This window comes from Cryptomeria japonica, chromosome 2, assembly GCF_030272615.1.
Source record: "Cryptomeria japonica chromosome 2, Sugi_1.0, whole genome shotgun sequence".
In the NCBI taxonomy this organism is placed as follows: Eukaryota; Viridiplantae; Streptophyta; class Pinopsida; order Cupressales; family Cupressaceae; genus Cryptomeria; species Cryptomeria japonica.
In genome coordinates this window covers 545661037-545675412 of record NC_081406.1, presented here as the reverse complement: position 1 = coordinate 545675412, position 14376 = coordinate 545661037, and the positions used below count along the sequence as shown (strand labels likewise).

Below are 14376 nucleotides of genomic sequence, written 5' to 3'. Positions count from 1 at the left end.
GTTGCTGAAGGCGAAGGAGAAGCAGTTTTTGTTTGAACAACCGTGGTCACCTTGGGAGGAGTATCTGTTTGGATGGCGACCATGGTTTGCTCAATAACCAAAGGGCATGAAGATTGCCTCATAAATTCTTCAAAGCCAGAAGTAGAGGTATCAATCTCTGACAAATGGATACATGCAGGAGTATCCTCAAGAATTTCTAGCAAACTCTCTTGTTGATGATCAAGAGGTGGCTCGACTGCTGAAATAGGAATGACATTCTGAGGAGACTCTTCGACTATTATGTCAGAAGGAGAAAGAGGCATCTCCATGGAAACTGAGGAAGGAATCTCATGAGGTGAGTCCGAAGCTAGTGACTTAGGAGCATCATCTGATTGTTGTCCTTCTTCTGGATTATCAGGATCGATCACATGAACGTGAAGTGGAGACTTTTCCTTTCCACGAATTGTCGCCTCCTCAGGAGGAAGCACTATTGCTCGACGAACTCGCAATTTGATCCTGGTGCCTGAAGATGATGTACCTTCCTTGTTATCAATCCGAATCTCAGACTTACGTCCAAGAGGCGCCGTAGAGTCATCTTCTTTCCCAACCTTGATCTTTATGAGTCTAACACCATTACCTCTGAGCCAAGTGTTGGTGTTAGCCAAGATAGGCTGAAATCTTTCAAGAATGGACGTACATTCTTTATGCGACCATTGGATTAAAGGAAGTGGCGCTTCTTCAACCCTTCGTGAGACGTACTCTGGATTGAACACATTACCATCATCAATCATTCCTTGCGGAATTTCCACCAGGTTCAGATCAATAACTTGCTCAACAGTAAGCCTGTAGTAGTCCATCTTGAGAACCTCCATTTCTGTACGAAGATCTACCCAGATATCCTCAATACGATGCACATGCACGAAGGACTTTTTGATCTTTTCCTTCATACATCGGTAATCAAATCTGCCATGGACTTAAACCTTTTGAGTTTAATCTCTTGCATCTTAGTCTCCATAGCTTTGGCTTTGACGGATGTGACAAGAGAATACCGGTCAATTTTCAATGGGTTTGTTGTAGAAATCCCCATTCCAACCTTATTTTTGACAGATTGATGAGCGTGCACAACCATGATCTGTCTTCCCAACTCCATAAGAATGATCTTATCGGTTGGGTATCTTGGGAGCATGTATGGCTGCCCGCTGTAGCATCCGACTCTCACATAAGTGAAAGTTGGGAATTGGAGAAATAAGCACCCAAACTTATTGACTGTTTCCCATGCTTCATCTGACACCCTTCTGTTCTTTAGAGTCTTGTCAAACTGGCACATGAAGTAACCAAAGAATGCATCTTGAACTCTTTTGAAATGTAATCTGCTAGGTCTCAAAGACAGTTGATCATAATATTCCCACAGAGGTATAAGCGAGCGATCACCCTTGGTAGAAAGACCAAGGAAATGTCTGAGTGACGCTGCCAAATACACTAAGTATGAATTCATGTAGAAAGTCATGGTGGTAGGGATTGCTGCAAGTTGCTTGCACAAAGCATCACTGATAATCTCTCCCCATGATATATGATGGGATTGCCTTATGAACATGGTAAACTGATGCATCCAGGGCTCAAAAACATTAGAGTGTTCAAAACCCATCATCCTGCTAAGGAGAGTAATGATGTCTGCATGGATTGAATTGATGTAAAAAAATGCACAGTCAAATGCAGAAACATTTCAGAAATTTGGAGGATGCATTGAGGCCACTCTTAATTTCTTCAACTAATAAAATTTCTCTGTTTTCATCAGGCATCATCACAATGGTCTTTGGGAAGCCCGAATTGGATGAGTTTTTGGCAATAAGTATCTCTGTCTGGGGACATACAGTTTTTATTTAACAGCTCAGATCTCTACATATCTTTGAGTTTCCTTGGAAAAAAGGATTTTTTAAATTATTTTTATTTAGCATTGCCTGTGATTTTAATGGTCGATATTGGGAAAAACTGGGATTTTGCTGGTTTACGGAGCAATGAATTCCTTATAGAGACGAAATATAGGCATAGCAAATAACTTCTTTAAGATGTTTTAAAGTTTAATGTCTGGAATACCTCGGCTTTGTTGATGTTTTAAAGTATAATGTCTGGAATACCTCGGCTTTGTTGATGTTGTGGATGCATCGTGTTTTTGGTTGTCACGCTTTTAGAGCCCCTGTTTTTCACCTATCCATTGGTTTTTTTAGTAATGACATCACGTGTTTTTGTTTTATCTGCTGTTTGACCTAATTTTTTGCCTGAGACATCAGTTTTATTGTGGGAGACTTCACAAGACGTCATCCTCCCAAACTCTGCACACATGCATCCCAGTCTTGACGATGCATCCTAGGGGTCTAGAGACATGTCTTCTAGTAAGCTTGACGATAATATATGCCAAGTTTAACTCTTGGATGATCCAACTTGTTTGCCAGCAAGACTGTTAACGGATGATAATATAATCAGTTTATGGGTTCCTAGGTTTAGCCACATCACCAAAATAATTCCCACAACAAACAAAGAAAACTTGGATATGAAATTCATCACAATTTGCTTACTTTAATTTGCGATTACTTTGTAATTAACTAGGTCAAACCACATTCAAAGCTCCCAAGGTTGGAAACTGGACCTGAAATACCTAGTTAAATATTTTTTATAAATGTGTGCATCCAAAATCCTTTGGGACTTAAAAATAGTCTCTAGTGGAACAAATTTAGTTTGATGAATGTGAATTTAAATTAAAACAAGGTGTATAGCAGTTTGGATCTGAAGTTTCATTCAAATGAAATCCAGGTTAAAAAAATTGGGGACACCTGTTAGTATTCTGCACTATCAATGATCTCTAGATAGTATACCAGGTGTCCTTATTGCACAACATTCAAGTTCTCCCAATTCAACTCCTCAAAAGAGGACCTGAAACATCAAATTAACCTGATCTAACTTCCTTTTGGATTCAGATAAATTTAGGAGAAGACAAGCCTTAAAAATGACCTTGCAATGCTTTGAAAGCTATCCGGGTCTGAAAGATTATTCATATCTGGGATAAAAGCAACGTTGGGTTTGGGAAAGCCAACTTTGAAACATGAGGGACATGCAGAAAAAATTGCTTAAATACAGTGAAGTGAGGTGTTACAATTCAAGTGACTCTGAGGAAAGGCAGCATTTCATAGATTCACAGCAAAATGGCTCATTGGGGAATGTTTATTTTTGTGAGGCAAATATTTGATTTGAGATTTTATTAATAACTGGTTTTAAAACCACTTTAAATCTGAATGATCTTTCTTCAAGGTGTCAGGTTTGAAGAGAACACACGATGTCATTTGAGGATCTCTAAGGGAAATAGGTGGTAACACCTCACTAATACCAGAAAAGACAAATGGAAACATCCAGTTAGGTTCAAAAAAGCATTATGGTACTCTGAGAGTTGCCAATGTGACAATTGTCAACTTATGGGAAACTCCAAAAGCAATTCAATCTGGATTTGAAAAGCAAACATAAATCAGAATACAAAAGGATTCAAATTAAGTACCCTTTTGGAGAACACTGATGAAAATCAAAGGATTTGTGCAGCGAAGGATCCTTGATGTGAAATGAAATGAACCAGGACTAAATCTGGGATTGGGTTTAAAAATGAAGAGACAATGAACTAAGGTGCACTGGCTGTGAAACTTATTAAATTGGACTTTTGAAAACCTTTTGGATCCAGGTGAAGCTTGCACTCAAAGAGGATGAATGATGATAAAACTCAGTGCAAGATAAAACCAGATGTGAAACAAATATATAACTGGGTAAAATGAAGTTCAAGTCTGATTTTTATGTGAAAAGAGTTGAACAGTAATAGATTCTTTATTTGGATTCAAGGACAGAAAAAACATAAACCATTACAAATCTGGATGCAAATTTAATTTAAACAGGATTTATGCCTGATGGAATTCAAAAGTGCAATGGATCAGAAAATGAACGCAATAACAACATTCTAGTTTGAACCCAAACAAATCAGAATCAAGAAATACACCATGATCTTGAATAACTAGAAACCAAACCCACAGCAAACTTGGAACCTTAAAACATCACATAGAATAGGGGAACCCTCATTCTTGAGGAAATTTGGGCTAGTTGGTGCAAAATAATCCAAAATCACTTGTTTTGGTGGTTTGATAGGTTATCAGAGACCTATATGGATGTGATCTTGCCAAGAGGTATCTAAATATAGATACTTATAGCAGCCTTAATTTTGATGTGGTAGACTCTTGTATCTAGAGTACCTTTTCTAATCCATAATAGAAAAATTCCTCCTAGTTAGCAAGAAATTCTGTATCACAAAACTTGATTTATCGATAACATTGACCTGGAATTGTGGAAGGTCTAAAAATAACAGAAATTGCAGGCTACACAAATTATTGAGGAATATGAAGGGTCAAAAAAGTTATAAAAAAAACTACAAATTAAAAAAAAAATTCAAAGGATTGGAAGAGATAATCTGGAAAATATCATTGCCAAAGGCGTAACCTCAAATTCTTTTCTTCATTTCATTTTTCATTGCCTAAATCCATGCTTTAATGCCACTTGCAATAATATTTCTATGTTTTGTAAGTAAAATAAAAAAAACATCTAATGGAGACAAGAGTAGTAGAGACCTACAATATAGAGAAGAACAGTGATACAAAAACAAATCCAAATTGAAAAAATATTGAAATGCTGAAAAATGATAGCCAAGCCACTTCAAGGGGGCCAAACTCCAAATATGATAGTCCCAGATAAGAATTTCACTTTGATGGTTCAAAAAGGAGTTTTTCTTATTTATTTAGCCAGACTCAGTTTAGGGCAACCCATAACCCCAATTTAGGCTGATTTAACAAGAATAAGAAAATCTATGAACCTACTAGATGTTTACTAAAATGTTATGTGCACTGCATGGCGGGTACTTCAGAACTTTAAGAAAATAATGACACATGAAACGTTGGGGTGTAACAGACATTATTCAAAAGCTACAAAGGATGAGGCTGACTGGATGATCTTTCCTCGAGAGAATCCATTTCTAACATTAGGGTAGCTATTCATATGACTCTGGTAGTAGTGCCTTCGTTTGCCCAATCTATACCATAAGTTTTGTTTCAATGTTGTAGATTGGAGTCTGACACATACTGCAGATCTCCTCAATTAACCTGTCGAAGCATGTTCTTGTGGATATTAAGATTTTGGATTCGAAAACAGTTTTTGATTATGTTTTAGCAACTTTTAGTTAATAATGAGTCCTGAATGGGAACACAAGAATGGCCAACCAAGAGGTAGAGCTCTGGAATGCCCAATGATAGAGGGATAAGGGCTAGTATCTTAAACTTATGTAAGGAGTTAATATGGCTTTTTTGCTTGTACAAATATTGTTCATGCATTAGAAACTTTTTGTTTCATTAAATTTAATGTGTGTGGAATCTGGATCTATTAATCTGTATTGCCACAGGCTTCTAAGGTTGACGTTTTACATGCCAAGTTGTTCTTTTATTGATGCATGGTTCAGATTAGTGGTTTTTTTTCCATTTTCAATGTTTACTGGTTCTTTATTTAACAAATTTAATTTCAGGTTTTTGACCTTTCAATTGTAAGACCAGAAGAATTTTTTCAGCATGGGCTAGGTTGCTTGGAAAAGCTAGCAAGCCTTGGTGACCTTTGTGCCCAGGAGACTCGTAATAGATTACGTATTATGGTAAGAAGTCAAGTTTGTAGAACAACTTTTATTTCTCAGCCTCCTATATTAAAATTATACTGGCTATTTTTAATGCCAAAATCTCTGGATTTTTGAAGCTGCCATAGGAAGGAAATTAATTCAGAGATATTCTTAAATGGGATAGGTTGCAGGAGGTGATGGTACAGTTGGATGGGTGTTGGGTAGTGTCTCAGACCTTCACTTGGAAAATCACAAACCATTACCTCCTGTTGGAATTATTCCTCTTGGCACAGGAAATGATTTGGCTCGATCTTTTGGTTGGGTAGGTGTTACATTTTGTTTGATTTCAGTTTTTGAGTGTATGCAATGATAATAATATCTTGTATTTATGTTATGTATCTGTTTTTCTCTTATGACATTCTGGCCATGCTTGTAGGGTGGAACATTCCCTTTTGCATGGAAATTTGCAGTTAAGAAATCATTGCTTAAGGCTGTCAAAGGTCACATTTGTCAACTTGATAGGTATGTCAGATCCAGTGAAATATATCATTTTAAAAAAATGTTAGATTTTGTGTTTGGAAAAAAAGGTAGTCTTCTATGTTGTTTTGAGTGTTAAAATTTATAAAATTGTTCTGGTTCATGTTGATTACATCTCTTCTTGCTTATCAGCTTTATTTCACATATGAACTCATCACTTCTGTACCTAATTCTAACAAAATTCCTGGATCAGTGTGTGAAATATTTCTATATCTAAATTCATCTGAACCAGTCATTATGCTATTAGCATCTTAACAATTTCTTACTTCCATCCTGTTGTGACCATTTCACACATCGCCCCATCGCAAATGGGGACCCCCTCTTTTTGCTTGTTTTTCGCTCGTTTTCGCTTTTGTTTTTAGGGTTTTGTTAGTTAGTTAGTTGTCTGGATTTAGGGCCAAGCCTTAGGGTTTTAAATTCTGCCTTTTCAAGCCAAAATCCAGTCGTTTTTGAGAGCTTTTGAGCTTCCTTTTCTAGAGTGCAAGTTTTGAATGAAATAAATTCGCCAAAATGGTCTAATTTTCAATTGGAATGTTAATGCAGAGCTTAAATTTGTCTAAGTGTTGACCGTCAATGTGAATTTTTGTCCGATTGAATATTTTGACCAAATTTTGACTTTTTTGAATTTTGATCCTGGGCATTGGAATTGGTTTGTTTTCGCCTCGTGAAGTGTTAAAATGTGAAAAATCATGTTATTTTGGCCTGTAGGAGCAAAATCGCTCCTGTCCCTCAGTGAAGGACGGGAGCTTATTTTCAAATATCTCATCATCCCTGCAGAGTCCAGATAAATTTTACGTTTGAAGTGATGGAGAACGGCGAGACCTTTCCATTGAATATAAATTGAAGATTTTTATGAGCACAGAAATGCCTCCAGGAGGAAAATCGCTCCTGTCCCTCAGTGAAGGACCGGAGCTACAATTCAAATTTCGCCTTGTCCTTGCAAGATTTTGAAAACTTAATGATTTGAGGACGTCCAAGGGTAGATGCTTTGCCAAATGAATATAATTTGAGATGCAGAAACGAAGGAGAATGGCCTATATTGACCAAATCGCCCCTGTCCCTCTCCAAGGGACCAGGGCGAGGTACCTTGTGGCTCTCGTCCCTCTCCCAGGGACCAGAGCGATTTCCTTCATTATGCAAAATCCAGACAAGGGTCAAGGCAAGTTTACGTTCAAAAACAAGGGAAAACATGAGATGAACGCATTGAATATAAATTGAAGATTTTTGGGACGTCCATAACAGTGTTAAATGCCTAGTTCGCTCCTGTCCCTCAGGAAGGGACCAGAGCGATTTTTGATATAATTGCTTTTCTTGCAAGGTTACAGATGATGTCAAGGCATGGACGAATAGAGTGAAGAAGGACGAGTCCGTTGAATATAAACTTGGAACCTGGCAAAGTGAGATGAAGGCCACAAAGGGAGGATCGCTCCTGTCCCTCAGGAAGGGACCAGGGCGATACAATGGTGATGATACTTCCTACGCAAGTTCAAGGTCGTTCCTCCAATGTTCAAGGTCGACACAAGTCAGGACAAGGTGGCGAGGGACATTTCAAGGCGTCTTCATCATGCGCAGACATTCAAAGGACGTTAAAATGAAGAAATTGACACCCTATAACATAGATCGCTCCTGTCCCTCAGGAAGGGACCAGGGCGATGTTAGATGCATTGGCCATTTCATGCAAAATTTACGTAAGGACAAGACGTTGCAATGTTTTAGAGGGTCCATGGTGTGATAAAAAGATGATAAACAAGAGTTTTGAACGTGAAATGATCATCATTTTGAGCATGGAGACTATATCGCTCCTGTCCCTCTCCAAGGGACCAGGGCGATTTGCTTTGGATTCCTCGTTTTGCTTCAAGATCAAGCTAAGTCAAGACGTCCTAAGATGGCATATGGTCCAAGGCATCGTTTGAAGATAATTCGCAAGGGTGTTGAACGTCCAAACATCGCCAGATAGTGTAAAGGCCTCACATCGCTCCTGTCCTTTGGACAAGGACCAGGGCGATATCATCAAAAGCACGCATAGATCAAAGCCAGGCGAGGATAAGCAAGGCAAGGGACATCGTTTGGAGGGCATTGCAAAGGAGATCGAAGTTTAAAGTCGCCAAGGTCAAGGCGAAAACGTGGGTCGCTCCTGTCCCTCTCCAAGGGACAAGGGCGATGATCCCTTTAATGCGTCCAAACATATAATGCAAACAAATGAAACAAACGCAAAAGGAACAAGTATAGGTGTTATTCGCCCTACAATGAAGATCGAAGACAGAAGATGCAAGATGGACGTAGAAATTTGGAGATCGCTCCTGTCCTTTGGACAAGGACCAGGGCGATATGCACTTAAAAGACACCCATATGCGCACACAAGGCGATCAAATTCGAAGGACCATCAAGTTGATCGATTTTCAACATGAAGATGAAGGAGTTGGACGTAAGAAATGCAAAAATTTAGACAAAAATGGTGAATCGCTCCTGTCCCTCTCCAAGGGACCAGAGCGATGAGGTACGTCCCTTTATTTTCATATGTTTTGGCGCCAAATTAAACAATTCAAATTTCCTTAAATGCTAAATCGATTTAAAATTTGAAAATCTTATTTATTTAGCATTTAATATGGCGTTATCTTTTATTAATTATTTTTTTGCCTTTATTAAAAATCGAAATTCTCATTTAAAAAACGCAAGGCATTAATAATTAATTATTTAACTAATATAAAAATCGATTTGAGCGCTCAATTAGGCAAGTCGGCCTTGTTATTTTATTGCAAATCATTTAAAAAATGGTTTTATTTATTCAAGTCGGCCTAAGGGATGAAGAGGTGTGAGCGCTATATATGGGGAGTGAAAGATTTCATTTTCACACAATCATTATTTTTATCCTTTCTTCATGCGAATTGAGAAGTGAAGATAGTGCGAATATTATCCAAGGTGGCGTAGACACTCCAAAGGTGGTGCGAAGCGTGCTTGAAATGTGGAGTGCGAATTGTGTTGAAGACCAAAGGTGGTGCGAATTTCATTCATCCAAGGGTGGCGCTTAGTTATCAAAAGGTGGTGCGAATTTGAAGACCACACCAAAGGCGAACTTGGAGATCCATCTAAGACCACGCCAAAGGCGAATTTGAAGACCACACCAAATGCGAACTTGAGGATACATTAAGGCGAATTTGCTAAAGACTTGGAGGATTTGTTTGAGCGATTTGTCAAGGATAAATTTGAAGATCATTTAAGACCACGTCTAAGGCGATACTTGAAGATCACGTTCACTCCAAAGGTGGCAAAATCAATTTTGAGGAGATCATATTGAAGATTATTTTATACCTCAATTTTTGCCTAGGCAAATTTTGTTTTTGCATTCTAAAGTTAGCTCTCTATCGAGGTATGGCGATTTAATTATTATTGCTTTATTCATTCATCGTCATATTTCAAATTTTGAAATTTTGAGTTTTTGAATCTCTTGGTTCAATCGTTGTTTTTTAGGAAATGATAACTCTAGAGACTTATCATGAGGTTTCCTAAAAAACTTTTCTCTCTTATTTACGCTATTTATTGCAAAATCTATTTCTTATAATGAAATGTTGTGTAGGTATGGCGACCCCAAAGGCGGGAGCATCCACCAGCCGCTCGGCTCTCATGAAAGAAGATCAGAAGACTGAAGAAGTGGAGACCAAGATCGTGTCAAAGTGGAGCAACATTGGAGATACAAACTTGGGGAACTTTAGCACGAAGAAGTTCCGAGAGGTCCCTTACATCGGCAAGCCATCACCTGTCGCCCGGAGAATAATAGAGAGTGGCATCATTAAGGCGGCCGGTTTTCCTCCAGCTATTCAGTGCCACGAGTTGATGATCGAGTGTGCCCGTCATTACAATCCACAGTCCAGGACAATTGTGTCCAACGAGGGAAACACTTTGGCGTACCTTTCAGAGGAAGCCATAAGTGAAGCCTTCCATCTTCCAGAGCACAGGGACATGATATACAAGAGCATTGAAGGAGCCAGATCAGTGTACGATGATGATCCAGATGCTTGCCTAAGCATAATCAACAAGAACTGGCTACTCAAGAGTCGTCCCCGTCTGAGCAAAGTACCGAACACACCGCATCGGATTGATTTTCAGGAGGAGTACCGAGATTTGATTACCATGCTCAACAGAGTTACAGGAGCACCTCATGCCTTCTATTTTGAGAAATGGATGTTTTACTTCATCCAGGTGATTGTTCAAGGAAAGGGTACGATACATTGGGCTAGGATAATTAGCCATTGCTTAGACGTACAGTTGAGGAGACTCAGGGCTACTAAGTCCTTCCACATGAGTTCGTACGTCATCTATGCCTTAATCAGGAGCGTTGAGTACGCAGGACTACCTCACAGAGGAGTGATTGGAAGAGGACCCGGCGAGGTCAGAGCTTGTGAATCCTATACCTACTTGCATCATCCACCAGGGAAGAACTACAAGTTAATCAATGATACTTTCACGATGAACATCACAAGGACGTTGCAAGGAGGGATCCACAACAGATTATCTCAGGATGCCCAGGAATTCATCAAGAGGTACGGTGCTTGGTTCATTCAGTTTCCCAAGTTCACTTACATTAGAGTGCATGGATGTCCTTTACCTCCATACATGTTGCCGAGGTACCCGACAGATAGAATTGTGTTACTTGAAGTCACAAGGCAGTTGGCAGCATATGTGAAGGCATTCAGACACAGACATCAGAATGGAGTTCAGGTACCTATTATTTTGGGTAATTCAGTTGAGGTATGTCCTAATGTCTCAGCCATGGATGACGCAGAGAAGGAGTTAGCCTTGTATCCTTTTTCATCTTTTGCTTGGAGGAATAGTTTTGATCCCCATGGACATTTAGAGGAGACGGTCGGTAGAAGATTTAGACATGAGCACCAGATTGAAGATTTTATTATGAATCTCCTAGATGATCTCGAAGTGAAACGAAGGATACATTCTAGATTGCCTTTGGATTTCATCAGGAAATGTAAGATTTACAGAGTGGCCGACCAAGCTCAGGACAACGGCAGGCACATCCAATCTTCATATGATAGAGAAAGCAAAACAATAAGTTTGAATTGGAATGAGCCCGAGGCCGTAGATTTCGATGATTTGATGGCACCAGTCTTGTCTTGTACTCGCAGATGGGTAGACGTTCAGCATCAGAAGTTGAGAGAACAAGGCATAGCTATGTCTTTTACTTTGGAAGAAAAACCAGCTGAAGGTGGAGCCAGTGTTAGTGAAGGCAATCCTAATCCTAGGAATTCAGGTGAAGGTAACCTTCGATGTGCCAGTGAGGGCAATCTCCATTCGAGAGGTTCGAAGAGAAAGGAAAGATCAGAAAAGAAAGAACCTTCCAAGAAAAAGCAAGGTGCCAACAAGGATCAAACACCAGGTACTTCTTCCAGACCAGAAGATAGAACAGTTCGAGTGGAAGAGTCCATGGAGTCGATGGTACAGAATGATAGACAGGAGGAAGGACAGGCACAGCATGTTTCATCCGATGGATCTCTCCAAGACTATGATTTAGAAGAAGATAATGAAGTAACATCTCCTCCCAGACAAGAAGAAATAGTACATAAAGAAATTCAAGTTCAAGAGACAAGATCGAATATTCCAGATTGGTTGAAGGAAAGATTGACTAAGGTGATCGTAATTGAGGACGAGGACAATGCAATTGATTTAGAGAGCCTCGTGGGACGTTCACATATGACAACAGAGAAGAAGAAGGCTACAAAGATGTCCAAGATGATTCGAGATGAGACTGGATCTAGAAAACTGCAGATAGCTACACCGGCAGCAGACAAATATGAGGGAGAGATCCTAGCAGAAGACTATCATATACAGACTATTGAGTTAGGACCATCCACAGCAGAGCAGACTTTAGATGATGCCACCGACACATTTGAGGCATTGAAGGACAAGCTTAGAGAAGAAGTAGAAAAGAATAGAAAGCTTGAGAGAGAGGTCGGCGCATGGAGGACATATTTCAGTCACATCAATGAACCTTTGGGACGTCAGGATCCAATTAGATCACCATTGCAGGCATTGCCCCTTCAATCGATCAATGAAGCAGAAAGATTCAGGAACCTGGTCCAGCGTACATGTAGTTGGATGGATAGATCTCATACAATAGCCATAGAGTTTGTTACAAGGATGTCGAAGATCACCCATCAGGCTATCCAAGTTCTTGAGATAATCCACAGATTGATGGCAACAGTAGCTGCATTTGCCCATACCAAGGACGTTGTCATCCCTGTCTTGAAAGTTATAAGACACACATCCAGAAGAATTTTAGCGCAAGAGAGGATCTTAGAAGGTGATTCTCACAGTTTGTTTCAGTGGTCAACCTTACTCCATATAAAGAGTGTTCTCTTCGAGGACATCAGTGTTAGATGTGGTCAAGTTGAGGAGGTGATCAATCCGATCCAGGACAGAGTATTTGAGGTACTTCGTACCATTCTTGGCAGAAGGATCGAGGTCGAGACAGATGTGGATTTACAAGAATTTGAGGATAGAATCAAGATCATCTTTCGCAAGGACGCAGATGTTACAGATGAACAGTATGATCAGATGTATGCCACCATGCTCCTGATTGATAGAACGAAGGAACTTGAACCTACTTGGGACTCAGCTCTTCTAGATGCATTTGATCAGGTTATCCACTTAGAAGAGAGTATCAAGAATCTTCTCGAGATTCCAAGCATAGAAATCGAAGGAATCGTGACGAAATTCATTGCATATGCTAAGAAAGAGAATTGGAAAGGGAATAAGATTCTAGATGAAAGGTTGTTACAGATGACATGACATCTTATTTCTCATTGGTTGATACCTCCTAGATTTTTGTGCCAAATTTAATATTTGGCTATGTATTTAATATTGTTCAGTAAAAAGGAGGTCATTTGTAACAAACCCTAATTAGGGTTTAGGTGTCATGATCTTGTCCATTGATTTATTTTCAATCTGGACCTTTCATTGTAACTGGGGATGCTATTTATACCCCCATTGTTCATTTCATTTGGTAATAGTGAATAGTGTAAGAGATAATAGTTGATGTAATAGAGAGATTAGAATTAGAAGCAGTTTTTATTTTGTAGCAAGATTGAGTCTTGAAGAGAGAAATTCAAGCAATTGTTGTATATGATGACTTGGAAATCAATAAGATATTGAAGTTATGGTGTTTTGTTGCAAATTTCTTAAGTTATCTTCATGGTTGTTGGATGTACTTGAATCACGCTCAATCAAAGTAGTTTGTTAATTTGAAAGACTAAGTGTGAGATTTGATATTTGGTAGGATTCGCAATCCAAACCACTAGCTTCTTGCTGATTGTAGGAACGCCTTGCGTGGTCGACTGGAAAACATTTTGAGTCCTTAACCTTCAAGCATTTTCGTATCTAGGATATGTACCTTCGTAGTAGTGTCCTTGGTCTTTGATGCATTGAACACCATTATTACCTTAGAAGATCGCACTAATTTCAATTGAGTTGTTATCTTATGGCAAAATTGAAGTTGGTTGAGTCTTGCCAAATCTCATTCATGCTGAGTCGTTCATAGGGTTAGGCTAGATTAGACTTCCTTAAACCCTGTCCTTTTGCCATTTTTTGAAAGTTCCTTTTAGATTAGTAAAATCTTCGAGCCTTTGGAATTCGTAAGACGCCTTGGAGGAAACAGCAAATCACATCATACCACTAAAAAGCTTGTCCACACGTGGAGACCCCACTAAAAGAACCTTGGAGTCCATCTAACTGATCCTTTTTGCAGATCTTCAGCAGTTAGAGACTATTTTCTCAAGAGAGGATAAGATGCCTGTCGGTATTTTATTCTGTGTATGATTGTGTACAAAATACACGTCAACACATCCCTTTCCTATTATTGGCAATTATGAATATTTATCCTTTTTATCTTTTCTTCTTCTATTGTCCGTTATTTACTATGTTACTGGGTTCTTTAGGGGACTCTGCCAAACCTGAACTCATCTGGACTGGGTTCTAATATGGGTCCATGTGATGTCCCCTTTTCCACTCTAGTTTGTTTAGGGACTGTTGGCCAATCCTGAGACCTGTTGGTCAGTCAGAGGCAGAATTAGAGGTTCCTATTTTCTAGGAGGATGCTTTGGCAGTTTTGGTGGCTTGCATATTCGAGTTTTATAGTTCTGTTTCTGGATTCCTTCTGGGTTTTTAGAGAGCTT

The 14376-nt window shown here is 39.2% G+C and overlaps 1 protein-coding gene across 1 annotated transcript in view; it reads left to right on the top strand.

Annotated features, from left to right (window-relative positions):
* The window catches only part of LOC131052329 (diacylglycerol kinase 4), a 174268-nt gene that overhangs the window by 6328 nt on the left and 153564 nt on the right, over window positions 1–14376 (top strand). Inside the window, exons 2-4 of the mRNA XM_057986964.2 lie at window positions 5576–5698; window positions 5844–5981; window positions 6096–6181. Of these exons, the coding sequence (XP_057842947.2) occupies window positions 5576–5698; window positions 5844–5981; window positions 6096–6181 (347 nt within the window). The remainder of the gene's footprint in view (window positions 1–5575; window positions 5699–5843; window positions 5982–6095; window positions 6182–14376) is intronic.